Below are 14,611 nucleotides of genomic sequence, written 5' to 3'. Positions count from 1 at the left end.
GTCCCCTCTCGGCACCCGCAGGTGCTCCCAGTGCCCCCCAGTCACTCCCACTTGCCCTTAGTCCCCTCCCAGTTTCCTCGGTCCCTCCCAGTTGCACTCAGTCCCCTCTCAGCACCCCCAGGTTCTCCCAGTCCCTCCCAGTTCCCCTTAGTCCTCTCCCAGTTGCCCCCAGTCACCCCCCGTCCCCTCCCAGTTCCTCCCAGTCCCCTTCCAGTCCCTCCCAGCCCCTCCCAGTTGCCCCCAGTCCCCTCCCAGTTACTTCCAGTCACCCCCAGTCCCCTCCCAGTTGCCCCCAGTTCCTCCCAGTCCCCTCCCAGTCCCTCCCAGTTGCCCCCAGTCCCCTCCCACTACCTCCCAGTCCCTCCCAGTTGCCCCCAGTTCCCTCCCAGTTCCTCCCAGTCCCCTCCCAGTTGCCCCCAATCCCCTCCCACTACCTCCCAGTCCCTCCCAGTTGCCCCCAGTCCTCTCCCAGTTCCTCCCGGTCCCCCCCCCCAGCCCCTCCCAGTCCCCCCCAGTGGCCCACCTGGGTGTTCTGGGTGGGGATCTGCAGCAGCAGGGCCAGGTCGGCCCAGTCGAAGGTGTCGTCGAGTGCCAGCAGCGCCCCGTGCACCCCGCTCTCCCCCAGGTTGCGGGCGAACTCCTTCAGCCCCACGCTCTGCACCCACGCCGTCACCCGCTCGTTCGACCACACCACCACGTCTGGGGGACACGTCACTGCCCCACGGCACCCCACAGCGCCCCACAGCGCCCCACGGCACCCCCATAGCACCCCGAGGTGACCCACAGCACCCCATGGCACCCCACGGCACCCCCATGGCACGCCCAAGGCACCCCGAGGTGACCCACAGCACCCCACGGCACCCCACAGCGACCCGTGGCACCCCATGGTGCCCCAAAGGAACCTCAGGACCCCTCCAGACCCCCCCAGGCCCACTCAGGATACCCCAGGACCACCCCCCAACCCCCAGGCCTCCCCCCCGGACACCCCAGACCCCCCCAGGACCCTCCCAGACCCCCGTACCAGTGCTCTGGGCCTGGCTCTCCCCTTCAGGACCCCCCCAGACCCCCTCAGGACCCCCCAGGAGCCCCCTGGACCCCCGTACCGGTGCTCTGGGCCTGGCTCTCCTCCCGCCGCCGCTCCAGCTCCTTCCGATCGTAGTTGAGGCGTTTCAGGCACATGATGCCGTAATGGAGACTCACCCTGGGGGGGGGGCTGGGGTCACCCTGGGGGGGCTGGGGTCACCCCGAGGGTCCCAGGGTCACCCAGAGGGTCCTGGGGTCACCCCGAGGGTCCCCCTTCCCAGGGTGGGTACCTTGTTACCTGGGGAACCCCCGTTCCCAGAGACCACCCCCCATCCCCAGTGCCTCCCGTTCCCTGGGGGATCCTCAATTCCAAGTGGCGTCCCCCATCCCAAGGGGGGGTCCCCCGTTCCCAAACCCCCCCCCCCCTCCGATCCCCAACGGTTCTCCCCCACCCCATACAACCACCCCCATCCCTATTGCCCCTCCATCCCCAGGTCCTTCCTTCCCCTTTGACCCACACCCCACACCCAGGACTAAGCCCTCCCCCCCCAAAAAAAAAATAATTAGGGGGTGGGTGGGGACCCCCCCCACCGACCGATGGAAGGAGTCGACCATCTTGAGCTGCCCCCTCAGCTCCTTCTTGCTGAGGTGGTCGAGCATCCGGGCGTCCACCAGCGACTCCATGAAGTAGCTGCGGTACTGGGGCAGCCCCAGGCTGGGCAGCCATTCGTTCCCCACCCACTCGTGGTTCATGTCCCCGTAGGCCAGGATCTGGGGACAGCCACCGCCTGGCACCGCTGGTCCCACCCCCCCCCCCCGCCCCGCCAGCCCCTGTGCCCACAGCCCTGCCAGGGCCCTCCCTGGGAAACCTGTCCTTTGCCCTGCCAGGACCCTTCTGAACTCCCCCTTACCCCTGCCAGGACCCCGCTGTGAACCCCCACCCCCCACCCCGCTTATCTCTGCCAGGACCGTCGTGCAAGATCACTTGTTGTGCCAGTGGCTGCCCTCGTGCAAGGCTCAGGGTTCGGGGGCGGGGGGGGCAAACCCTCGTGCAAGGGGCAGGACACGTGCAAGGTCCCTCGTGCAAGGCTCTGGGGGAGGGGGCTCGTGCAAGGTCATGGCAGCCTGCGAGGCCCCCTGTTCCTGCAAGGTCCCCGTGCAAAGCCCCATCCTCCTGCACAAACCCTCGTGCGAAGCCCTGGGCTCCTATAAACCCCTTGTGCAAAGCCCCATCCTCGTGCAAGGCCCATCGTCGTGCAAGCCCTTGTCCTCGTGCAAGCCCCTGCCCCTACCTGCTCCCAGCTGATCTCCTTCGTCTCCTGGCAGCGGTGGGGGAGGGGCGGGGGGGGGGGAGACGCATCAGGGGGGCCCATCCCCCCATCCCACGACACCCCGCCCCCCCCTCCTCGTGCGTCACACGAGGGCTCACGCTCACCGGCTTGGTGGTGGCCGTCAGCGACTCCATCTCCTCGTGAGTCATCCAGACGTTGCCCGTGGACTGGGGGGGGGTGACACACACACGTGTCATCGGGGTGTGCAAGGCACTCGTGCAAGGGACTCGTGCAAGGCCACGTGAGACCATGCAAGGCCCCCCCCCGCGCGCGGGGCTGTGTGAGGTCCCCGTGCAAGCGCTGGTGTCAGGCCCCTCATGTGAAACCCCCTACACGGAACTCCTCCTGTGAAGCCCACATGCAAGAGCCCTTGTGTGAAGGCCCTAGTGCAACGCCCCCCGTGCAAGCCCCCTCACGCAAAGCCCCTGGTGTGAAGCCCCCTGCATGAGCCCCCCCTGGTGCAAAGCCCCCCGTGCAAGCCCCCTCACGCAAAGCCCTTGGTGCAAAGCGCCCCGTGCAAAGCTCCCCATGTGAAGCCCACCATACAAAGACCCTGGTGCAAAGCCCCCCGTGCAAGGCCCCTCATGCAAGACCTCTTGTGCGAGGCCCCCCCCTGCAAATCCCCCCGTGCAAAGCCCCTGTGTGAAGCTCCCTGGTGCAAATCCCCCTGTGTGAGGCCCTTGTGCAAGGCCCCCCAGTGCAAAGCCCCCCGTCCAAGGCCCCTCGTGCAAAGCCCCCGTGCAAAGTCCCTTGCGCAAGGCCTCCCGCGCAAAGCCCCTCATGTGAGGACCCTGGTGCAAATCCCCCGGTGCGAAGCCCCTGTGCGAGGCCCCCACGCAAAATCCCTGGTGCAAATCCCCCCCCCCCCCCCCCCCGTGCAGAGAGCGCCTGCGTGAGGTCTTCGTGCCCCTTGTGCAAGATCCCTGGTGCAAAGCCCCTGGGTGAAGCTCCCCGGTGCAAATCTCCCCATGCAAAGGCCCCGTGCGAAGCCCCTCGTGCAAAGGCCCCTCGTGCGAGCCCCCCGTGTGAGCGCACCGTGCGTGCGGAGGCGGGCGCGGAGGGGCTGGTGAGGGACACCATCTCCTGGATGGCCAGGCGCAGCTTCAGCCGGTGCAGGGGGTTGCTGATCCCGATCTCGCGCTGGATCTCCGTGTCCGACAAGTTGGCCATGATGGCGCCGCTGCGCACGTTGGCACGGCACGCGGCCACGTACCAGGCCGGCATGCCCACCCACAGCTGCACAGCACCCTGCTCAGCACCCATCCGGCCACGGCACCTGACACCCAGCACCCACAGCACCCACAGCACCCAACACCCGGTACCCAGCAACCACAGAACCCACAGCACCCACAGCACCCACAGCACCCAGCACCCACAGCACCCAGCATGCCCACACACAGCTGCACAGCACCCTGCTCAGCACCCATCCGGTCACGGCACCCGGCACACAGCACCCAGCACCCACAGCACCCACAGAACCTATGGCACCCACAGCACCCAAAGCACCTATGGCACCCACAGCACCCATACCACCCACAGCACCCGGCACCCAGCACGACAGCACCCACAGCACCCATGGCAACCACAGCACCTATAGCTCCCACAGCATCCAGAGCACCTATAGCACCCAGAGCATACAAAGCACCTATAGCATCACTGAAACCTGCTCAGCACCTATAGCTCCCACAGCACCCACAGCACCTATAGCTCTCACAGCATCCAGAGCACCTATAGCACCCACAATACCCAGAGCACCCTCAGCACCTATGGCACCCACAGCACACACAGCACCCTCAGCACCCATAGCAGCTATACCACCCACAGCACCTATAGCACCCAAAGCACCCACAGCACCTCTAGCACCTATACCACCCAGAGCACCTGCAGTACCTATGGCACCCACAGCAGCACCTATAGCACCTATAACACCCACAGCACCTGTAGCACCCATAGTAACTACAGCACCCACAACACCCACAGAACCTATAGCACGCACAGTACCCACACGAACTATATCACCAATAGCACCCACAGCACCCACACAACCACAGCACCCACAGCACCTACAGAACCTATGGCACCCACAGCATTTATAGCACCCGCAGTACCCAGATCTGCAACTAGAGCACCCACAGCAACCACAGCCCTTATAGCAACCACAGCAACCGCAGCACCTACAGAACCTACGGCACCCACAGCAACCACAGCACCAACAGCACCTATAGCACCCACAGCACCCAAAGAACATATGCCACCCACAGCACACACAGCACCCACAGCACCTATAGCAGCTACAGAACCCCCAGCACCCCCAGCCCCTATAGCAGCTATAGCACCCACAGCATCTATCACACCCGCAGTACCCACAGCATCTATACCACCCACAGCAGCTATATCACCTATAGCACCCACAGCACCTATAGCACTTATAGCACGCACAGCACGTATAAAACCTGTGGGTAACTGGCTAGCTGAAAAGGGTCACACAGACACAGTCCAGCCGGCTGGACAAAAATGCACATCGCTCTCAGCTTATCTGAAGTAAAGCAAAAATGCACCGTCCTTGGCTGTGCTTGTTAGACAGAAACAGGAAGATTTGGGCGGGAAAAGAATGTTGCAGGCGGGAACAGAAAACTGCAGAAGAGAAACACGGGGGGCTTGGTATTCCGGCAACTAACCGATAAGGAGCTTAACTCTTGTGATATGCATGAGCTAATTATACCAAGGCATAAAAGGTGACTGGGAGGGACAATAAACGAAGTCTGCTGGTCACTCACATTGAGTGACTGTGTCTTCCCTCCATCGCAACAAAACCCACAGCTCCCACAGCATCCGCAGCACCCAGAGCACCCACAGCACCTATAGCACCCACAGCACCTATAGCACCCACAGCAACCACATCACCTACAGTTCCCACAGCACCTATACCACTTACAGCACACACAGCACCCACAGCACCTATAGCAGCTATAGGACCCCCAACACCCACAGTACTTGTAGAACCTATAGCACCCACAGCATCTAAAGCACCCACAGCACCCACAACAGCTATATCACCTATAGCACCCACAGCACCTATACCACTTATAGCACCCACAATGCCCACAGCACCTATAGCAACCAAAGTATCCACAGCATCCACAGCAGTTATAGCACCTATAGCACTGATAGAACCTAAAGCACCCTCAGCATCTATAACTCCCACAGCACCCACAGCACCTATTGCACCCACAACACCAAGAGAATCCATAGCACCTCGAGCAGCCACAGCACCCACAGCACCTGTAACACCCATAGCATCACCTAAATAACCTACAGCACCCACAGCACCTATAGTACCCACAGTATCCACAGCACCCACAGTACCTATAGCACCCAAAATACTCATAGCACCCATAACACCTGTGTTATCTATAGCACTCATTGCACCTATAGCACCCACAGCACCTATAGCACCCACAGCACCTATAGCACCCACAGCACCTATAGCAGCTACAGAACCGCCAGCACCCCCAGCACCTATAGCAGCTATAGCACACACAGCATCTATCACACCCACAGTACCCACAGCACCTATAGCGCCCAAAGCACCTATAGTACCCACAGGACCTATAGCAGCTATAGGACCCCCAGCACCCACATCATCTATAGCACCCACAGCACCCACAACAGCTATAGCACCTATAGCTCCCACAGCACCCACAGCACCTATCGCACCCACAACACCAAGAGAACCCATAGCACCTCGAGCAGCCACAGCACCCACAGCACCTATAACACCCATAGCATCACCTTAATGATCTTTAGCACCCACAGCACCCATAGCAACTATAGCACCGACAGCACCCACAGCACCTATAGAAGCTACGGAACCCCCAGCACCCCCAGCACATATAGCAGCTATAGCACCCACATCATCTATCACACCCACAGTACCCACAGCACCTATACTACTTATAGCACCCACAGCACCTATAGCACCCACAGCACCTATAGCACCCGCAGTACCCACAGCACCTATAGCACCCAGAACACCTATAGCAGCTATAGCACCCACAGCACCTACAGAAGCTATAGCACGCATAGCACCCACAGCATCCACAGCATCTATAGCACCCACAGCATCCACAGCATCTATATCACTTATAGGACCCACAGCACCTATAGCACCAACGGCACACACAGCACCAACAATGCCCACAGCACCTATAGCACCTGCAGCACCCTGAGCAGCCACATCAGCCACAGCACTCACAGCACCCACAGCACCTATTGCACCCAGAGAACCTATAGCACCCACAGCACCTATAGCAGCTATAGCACCCACAGCACCCACAGCACCTATACAGCTTATAGCACCCAGAGCATCCACAGCACCCACAGTACTCACAGCAGCTATAGCACCTATAGTACCCACAGCACCTATAGCACCCACAGCACCTATAGCAGCTATAGGACCCCCAGAACCTATAGCGGCTATAGCACCCACAGCACACACAGCACCTATAGCAGCTCTAGCACCCAGAGCACCCACAGCATCTATAGCACCCACAGCACCCTCAACAGCTATATCACCTATAGCACCGACAGCAACCACAGCATCCACAGCACCCACAGAACCTATAGCATCCACAGCACCGACAGCAGTTATAGCACCAATACCACCGACCAAACCTAAAGCACCCACAGCACTTATAGCTCCCACAGCACCCACAGCACCTATCGCACCCACAATACCCAGAGAACTCACAGCACCTCAGGCAGCCACAGCACCTACAGCACCCACAGCACCTATCACACCCAGAGCACCTATAACACCCATAGCATCACCTAAATCACCTATAGCACCCACAGCAACTATAGCACCGACAGCACCCACAGAACCTATAGCACCCAAAGAACCCACAACACCCACAGCACCCACAGCACCTAGAGCACCTACAGCACACACAGCACCAACAGCACCAACAGTAACCACATTACCCACAGCACCCATCGCACCCACAATACTTACAGCACCTATAGCACCCAGAAAACTTATATCACCCACAGCACTCACAGCAGCCAAAGCACCCACAGCACCCTCAGCACCTATAGCTCCCACAGCATCCATAGCACCCACAGAACTTATAACACACATAGCATCGCCTAAATCACCTATAGCACCCACAGCACCCACAGCACCTAGAGCCCCCACAGCACCCATCGCACCCACAATACTTATAGCACCTATAGCACCCAGAACACCTGTATCACCTAGAGTACTCATTGCACCTATAGCACCCACAGCACCCACAGAGCCCACAGCACCTATAGCAGCTATAGCACCCACAGCACGTATAGCACCCACAGCTCCCACAGCATCCACAGCACCCAGAGCACCTACAGCACCTATAGCACCTACAGCACCCACACCTATAGTTCCCACAGCACCTATAGCACCCAAAGCACCCATATCACCCACAGCACCTATACCACTTATAGCACCCAGAGCACCTATAGCACCCACATCACCTATAACACCCAGAACACCTATAGCACCCACAGCACCTATAGCACCAGCACCTAGAGCACCCACAGCAACCACAGCACCTATAGCACCTACAGCACCCACAGCACCTATAGCAGCTATAGCACCCACAGCACCTATAGCACCCACAATACCCACATCACATATAGCACCCACAGAACCCACAGCACCTATAGCACCCATATCACCCACAGCACCTATACCACTTATAGCACCCACAGCACCTATAGCACCCACAGCACTCACAGCACCTATAACACCCAGAACACCTATAGCACCCTTAGCACCAGCACTTATAGCTCCCACAGCACCCACAGCACCTATAGCACCCACAATACCCACAGCACATATAGCACCCACAGCACCTACATCACCCACAGCACCTACATCACCCACAGCACCCACGGCACCCACAGAACCTATGGCACTTACAGCACCCAGAGCAGCCACAGCACCCACAGCACCTGCAACACCCATAGAATCACCTAAATAACCTATAGCACCCACAGCACCTATAGTGACTATAGCGCCTATAGCACATACAGCACCCACAGAACCCACAGCACCTACATCACCCAGAGCACCCAGAGCACCCACAGAACCTATGGCACTCACAGATCCCAGAGCAGCCACAGCAGCCACAGCGCCTATAGCACCTATAGCACCCACAGCTCCCGCAGCACCTATGGCACCCAGAGCATCCACAGCAACTATAGCACCCACAGTAGTTATAGCACCTATAGCACCGATAGAACCTAAAGCACCCACAGCACCTAGAGCTCCCACAGCAGCCACAGCACCTATCGCACCCATAGCATCACCTAAATCACCTATAGCACCCACAGCAACCACAGCCCTTATAGCACCCAAAGAACCCATAGCGCCCACAGCACATATAGCACCCACAGCTCCCACAGCATCCACAGCACCCAGAGCACCTAGAGCACCCACAGTACCCACAGCACCTATAGCACCTATAGCACCCACAGCACCTATAGTTCCCACAGCACCTATAGCACCCACAGCACCCATATCACCCACAGCACTCAAAGCACCTATAGCAGCTATAGCACCCATAGCGCCCACAGCACGTATAGCACCCACAGCTCCCACAGCATCCACAGCACCCAGAGCACCTAGAGCAACCACAGTACCCACAGCACCTATACCACCCACAGCACCTACAGCACCCACAGCACCTATAGCATCAATAATACCCACGGCACCCACAGAACCGATAGCACCCACAGCAACCATAGCACCCACAGCACCCACATCACCTATAGCACCCACAGCACCCACAGCACCTACAGCACCCACAGCACCTATAGCACCCACAGCCTATAGCACCCTCAGAACCTACAGCACCCACAGAACCCACAGAACCTATGGCACTCATAGAACCCAGAGCAACCACAGCAGCCACAGCGCCTATAGCACTTAAAGCACCCACAGCTCTCGCAGCACCTATGGCACCCACAGCATCCTCAGCAACGATAGCACCCACAGCACATATAGCAACTATAGCACCCACAGCACCCAAAGCAGCTATATCACATATAGCACCCACAGCACCTATAGCACCCACAGCACCTATAGCATCCAAAGCACCTATAGCTTCCAAAGCACCTATAGCACATATAGGACTTCTAACACCCACAGAACCCACAGCACCTATAGCACCCACAGCGCCTAGAGCAGCCACATAATCCACAGCACCTAGAGTACCCACAGCACCCACAGCACCCAAGGAACCCAGAGAACCCAGAGCACCCACAGCACATATAGCAACTATAGCACCCACAGCACCCAAAGCAGCTATATCACATATAGCACCCACAGCACCTCTAGCACCCACAGTACCCACAGCACCTATAGCAACTATAGCACCCACAGCACCCAAAGCAGCTATATCACATACAGCACCCACAGCACCTCTAGCACCCACAGTACCCACAGCACCTATAGCACTTACACCACCGACAGCATTCACAGCACCCACAAGTCCTATAGCACCTATACCACCCTCAGCACCTACAGCACCTATAGCACAAATAACACCCACGGCACCCACGGCAGCTATAACACCCATGGCACCCACAGAACTGATAGCACCCACAGCACCTATATCACCCAAAGCACCCACAGTACCTACAGCACCTATATCACCTACAGCATCCACAGCATCTATCGCACCTATAGCACCCACAGTACTCACAGCACCTATACCACTTATAGCACCCACAGCACCTATAGCACCCACAACATCCACAGCACCCACAGCACCTGTAACACCTACAGCACCCACAGCACCACCTATATCACCTAAAGCACCCACAGCGCCTATAACACCCACAGGACCCACAGCACCTAGAGCAGCCACATAACCCAAAGCACCTATAGCACCCACAGCACTCACAGCACCCACAGCACCTATGGCACTCACAGCACCTATAGCACTTATAAATCCCACAGCACCCATAGCACCTAGAGCAGCCACAGAACCCACAGCACCTAGAGTACACACAGTACCCACAGCTCCTATGGCATGCACAGCTCCTATAGCCCCCACAGCACCCAGAGAACACACAGCACCTATAGCACCCACAGCACCCACATCACCTATAGCACCCACAGCATGCACAGCACCTATAGTACCCACAGCACCTATAGCACCCACAGCACCTATAGCACCCACAGCATGCACAGCACCTGTAGTACCCACAGCACCTATAGCACCCATAGCACTTATAGCCTCTACAGCACCCACAGCAGCTATGTCACCTATATCACCCACAGCACCCAGAGCACCCACAGACTTATAGCACCTATAGAACCCACAGCACTTACAGCACCCACAGCACCTATAGCACCAACAGCACCCACAGCACGCACAGCACCTATAGCACCCACAGGACCTATAGCACCCACAGCACCCACAGCACGCACAGCACCCACAGCACCTATAGCACCCACAGCACCTATAGCAGCACCCACAGCATGTATAGAACCCACAGCACCCACAGCACCTAGAGTACACACAGTACCCACAGCTCCTATAGCACCCACAGCACCTATGGCATGCACAGCACCCACAGCCCCGACAGCACCCAGAGAACACACAGCACCTATAGCACCCAGAGCACCCACAGCACACACAGAACCTGTAGCACCCACAGCACCTAGAGTACCCACATCACCTATAGCGCCCACAGCACACACAGCACCTATAGTACCCACAGCACCTATAGCACCCATAGCACTTATAGCCTGTACAGCACCCACAGCAGCTATATCACCTATAGCACCCAGAGCACCCACAGCACCCACAGCACTTATAGCACCCACAGCACCTATAGCACCCACAGGACCCATAGCACCCACAGCACGTATAGAACCCACAGCACCCACAGCACCATCAGCACCCACCCACTCACAGCTGGCGCACCCACTGGCATGGGGCCCCGCCCAGCACCCCCCAGCAGCAGCGACTTCATCCCCTCCCCCAGCCCCCCCGGTTCGGGTGGGGGGCACCCGCCGCAGCCCCCACCTCCAGCCAGGAGACCACGGTGGGCCCGTCCCAGGCGGCGAAGGGCAGCCCCTGTCGACACGCCTCCTCCAGCAGCTCGTGCCTGGGGGGCAGTTGAGGGGGGCACCGACCCCCGGGCCCCCCAACACCCCCAGTCCCCTCCCCCAAGCCCCCCAGAACCCCGAGACCCCCCCAACCCCCCGGAGACCCCCAGAGCCCCCCCAGCACCCACCAATGCACCAGGACTTCCCCAAATCCCTCCCAACCCCTCCAACTCCCCCCCGAGGTACTCACAGCCTCCCCCAACCCTCCTGCCCCCTCCAGTACCCCCATTATCACCCACCTCCCCTAAACCGTCCCCAGACCCCCCAATGTCCCTCAAAGCCCCCCAGATCCCCCAAATCCCCTCAGACCCCCCCAAGGCCTCCCCTAAGCCCCCCAGACCCCCCCAAAGCCCCCCAAGACCTCAGATCCCCAAAACTCTCCCTAAGCCCCCCTAGACCCCCTCAACCCCCCGACCCTGAAAACGCCTCCCAGCCCCCCCAAACTCCCCCTAAGACCCCCACCCCTCCCCAAAGCCCCCCCAGCCCCCCCAAAGCTACTCACCCCCCCCCAAATTCCCCCTCAGCCCCCCAAACTCCCCCAAAGCCCCCCCAACCTCCCTAGAGCCCCCTCCAGAGCCCCAGACACCCCCCAAATTGAGGTCCCCCCCTCACTTTTTCTTGCTCCGTCGATCCTTCTCCACCGCCCCTGAGAGCTTGGCCAGCCCCAGCGCGTCGGGGGGGCCCAGCTCCTCCGAGGGGGTCCCAGCTGGGGGGGGCAGAGGGTGAGACCCCCCCACACACCCACACGGGGACCTCAGGGTGCCCAGATGCCTGGGAGGGGGGGGACCGGGGGAGTGGCACCCAGAAACCCGGGTCCCTGGGAGTGGGGGTATCTCAGGAGTGGGGGGGGCACCCAGACACCTGGGTCTGTTTTGGGGGTGGGGGGTCCCTGGGGGCGGGGGTTCCCCAGAGTTGGGGGGGGGGGCACCCAGACACCTGGGTCTGTTTTGGGGGTGGGGGGTCCCTGGGGGCGGGGGTTCCCCAGAGTTGGGGGGGGGGGCACCCAGACACCTGGGTCCGTTTTGGGGGTGGGGGGTCCCTGGGGGCGGGGGTTCCCCAGAGTTGGGGGGGGGGCACCCAGACACCTGGGTCTGTTTTGGGGGTGGGGGGTCCCTGGGGGCGGGGGTTCCCCAGAGTTGGGGGGGGGCACCCAGACACCTGGGTCCGTTTTTGGGGTGGGGGGTCTCAGGAAGAGAGAGGGGCACCCAGACACCCGGGTCCTTGGGGGTGGGGGGTCCCGGGGGAGGGCACCCCGGGTCCCTGGGGGTGTGCGGGGGGTGCCGGGAGTCCCACCGAGGGAGGGGGCGTCTCGCGGGGGGGGGCCCAGGCGCCCCTTCTCCTTCTTGCCGAAGAGGCGCCCGATGGACGACTTGATGCTCTTCTTCTTGGGGGTCTTGTGCAGGGGGTCGGGGGGGGCACCGGGACCCTCGGGGACCAGCCTTGGTGGGGGGGAGCACCCATCGGCTGGGGGCCGCCCCCACACCCCTCCCCAGGACCCCACAGCACCCCAATAGCCCCCAGGACCCCCCAGCACCCCCCAGCACCCCAATATGACCCCAGAGACACTCCCAGAACCCCCTCAGCACCCCAATATGACCCCAGGGTCCCCTCAGGACCCTCACAGCACCCAGACCCCCCCAGCACCCCAATATGACCCAGGGACCCCAGAGACCCCCCCAGGGCCACCCCCAGTACCTCAATATGGCCCCCAAGGGACCCCCAACACCCCCGTATGACCCCAGGACACCCCCAGAATGCCAATACGACCCCAGGGACCCCCAGGACTCCTATATGACCCCAGGGGACCCCCAGGAATCCCAGCACCCCAAAATTACCCCAGGACCCCCCCAGGAACCCAAATATGACCCCAGGGACCCCCCAGGACCCCCCCAGCATGCTGATATGACCCCAGGGATCCACCAGGACCCCTCCCAGCACCCCAATATGATCCATGTGACCCCAGAGACCCCCCAGGACCCCTCCAGCACCCCAATATGACCCCAGGATCCCCCCAGGACCTTGATATGACCCATATGTCCCCAGGGACCCCTGCCCCAAGCCCCCCAACTCACCCCACTCGTGAGTCGCGCCCCTCTTCCAGCCCAGCCGCCGGCAGCGCCAAGGGGGGGCCCCCCCGCTCCAGTCGGGGTGCTCGGGGGGGGGCGGGGGGGTCCCCAGGACCCGGCCCCTTCTCCTCAGCCCCCCGGGGCTCCTCCTTGGGGACGTGGTTCTGGGATACACACACACACCAAGTGATTTGGGGTGTCCCCCTCATTTTGAGGGTCCCCTGCCCCCCCAGACATTTTGGGGGGGGTGTCACTCTGACACCGCCTCCCCATTTTACCCCCCTCCCCATTTCTAGTGTGTGTGTGTGTGTGTCCCAGCCTTTGGGTGTGGGGGGGTCCCCAAGGTGTTTGGGGGGTCACTCACCTCGCGGGCAGGGCTGGGGGGGGCCAGGCGGGGGGTGGAGCGGCCGCTGCTGGGGGGGGAGGGGCTGGCCAAGGTGGAGCTGGTGAGGGAGGGGGGCAGGGAGGCGCTCCCCCCCCGGTAGCGCCCCAGGGGGGCCCCCTCCAGCCCCCCACCCCCCACCCGGCTCTCCAGCTCCTCCGCCCGCAGCTCCGTGCACTCCTTCTCCTCCTGGATCAGCCTGGGGGGATGAAAGGGGGGGGTCAGGGGGCACCCCCCAACCCATGGGCCCCCCCCAGAGTCCCCCTCAATCCCTCATTGTCCCCCCAATATCTCACAGACCCCCATTGCCTCCCACTTGGCCCCACACTTCAGACCCCGGAGCCCCCCATTGCTGGGGGTGGTGGGGATCTGGGGGTTTTGGGGGTTCCTGGGGCTTTGGGGGTCCCTGGGGAAATCTGGGGGGGGATGTCCGTGGGATTTGGGGGCCCTTTGGGCTAGATCCCTGGATTTGGGGGTCCTGTGGGGGTCCCTGAGGGGATAACTCTGGGTTTTGAGGGTCCTGGCAGTGGCCCTGGGGGATCCTAAGGGGGTGCCCCTGGGTTGGGAGCCCCAGCAGTTCCCCTGGGCTTGGGGGTCCTGGGGAGGATGCCCCGGGGGGGAGCAGGGGGTCCTGGGGGTGCCACTG

General features: G+C 60.9%; 2 protein-coding genes across 2 annotated transcripts in view; both read right to left on the bottom strand.

The window, feature by feature from the left end:
• Window positions 1-434: 434 nt before the first annotated feature.
• Window positions 435-14,611, bottom strand: part of PPFIA3 (PTPRF interacting protein alpha 3) — a gene marked incomplete at its 3' end in the record, with an annotated part of 28,928 nt that continues 14,751 nt past the window's right edge. The window contains exons 16-26 of the mRNA XM_080411282.1: window positions 13,948-14,164; window positions 13,590-13,747; window positions 12,811-12,956; window positions 12,130-12,223; window positions 11,435-11,516; window positions 3,390-3,590; window positions 2,459-2,521; window positions 2,316-2,342; window positions 1,619-1,794; window positions 1,104-1,201; window positions 435-699 (exon numbers count right to left, since the gene is read on the bottom strand). Coding sequence (XP_080267408.1) covers window positions 435-699; window positions 1,104-1,201; window positions 1,619-1,794; window positions 2,316-2,342; window positions 2,459-2,521; window positions 3,390-3,590; window positions 11,435-11,516; window positions 12,130-12,223; window positions 12,811-12,956; window positions 13,590-13,747; window positions 13,948-14,164 — 1,527 coding nt within the window. The remainder of the gene's footprint in view (window positions 700-1,103; window positions 1,202-1,618; window positions 1,795-2,315; window positions 2,343-2,458; window positions 2,522-3,389; window positions 3,591-11,434; window positions 11,517-12,129; window positions 12,224-12,810; window positions 12,957-13,589; window positions 13,748-13,947; window positions 14,165-14,611) is intronic.
• Window positions 3,521-7,366, bottom strand: LOC308057132 (uncharacterized protein). The gene is made up of 7 exons (XM_080411281.1): window positions 7,338-7,366; window positions 7,164-7,211; window positions 6,876-7,073; window positions 6,345-6,695; window positions 5,991-6,098; window positions 3,697-4,573; window positions 3,521-3,630 (listed from the first exon to the last, which is right to left on the bottom strand). Exons 1-6 carry the CDS (start codon window positions 7,348-7,350, stop codon window positions 4,365-4,367), a joined length of 927 nt encoding a protein of 308 aa, XP_080267407.1. The 5' UTR covers window positions 7,351-7,366; the 3' UTR covers window positions 3,521-3,630; window positions 3,697-4,364.

This window comes from Falco punctatus (assembly GCF_963210335.1).
Source record: "Falco punctatus genome assembly, contig: scaffold_266, whole genome shotgun sequence".
NCBI classification, from domain to species: Eukaryota; Metazoa; Chordata; class Aves; order Falconiformes; family Falconidae; genus Falco; species Falco punctatus.
The sequence above is the reverse complement of the archived record's forward strand: the minus strand, read 5'-3'. Positions and strand labels throughout refer to the sequence as shown.

What these genes read in the sequence shown, in the direction of transcription:
- LOC308057132 (XM_080411281.1), bottom strand. An exon ending in TGATGCTATGGGTGTTATAG is followed by an intron (nt 7,074 to 7,163) that starts GTGCTCTGGGTG and finishes TGGGTGCGATAG; the next exon opens with GTGCTGTGGGTGCTGTGGGA. An exon ending in GGGTGCTATAGATGATGTGG is followed by an intron (nt 4,574 to 5,990) that starts GTGCTGGGGGTC and finishes TGGGTGCTATAG; the next exon opens with GTGCTGTTGGTGCTGTGGTT.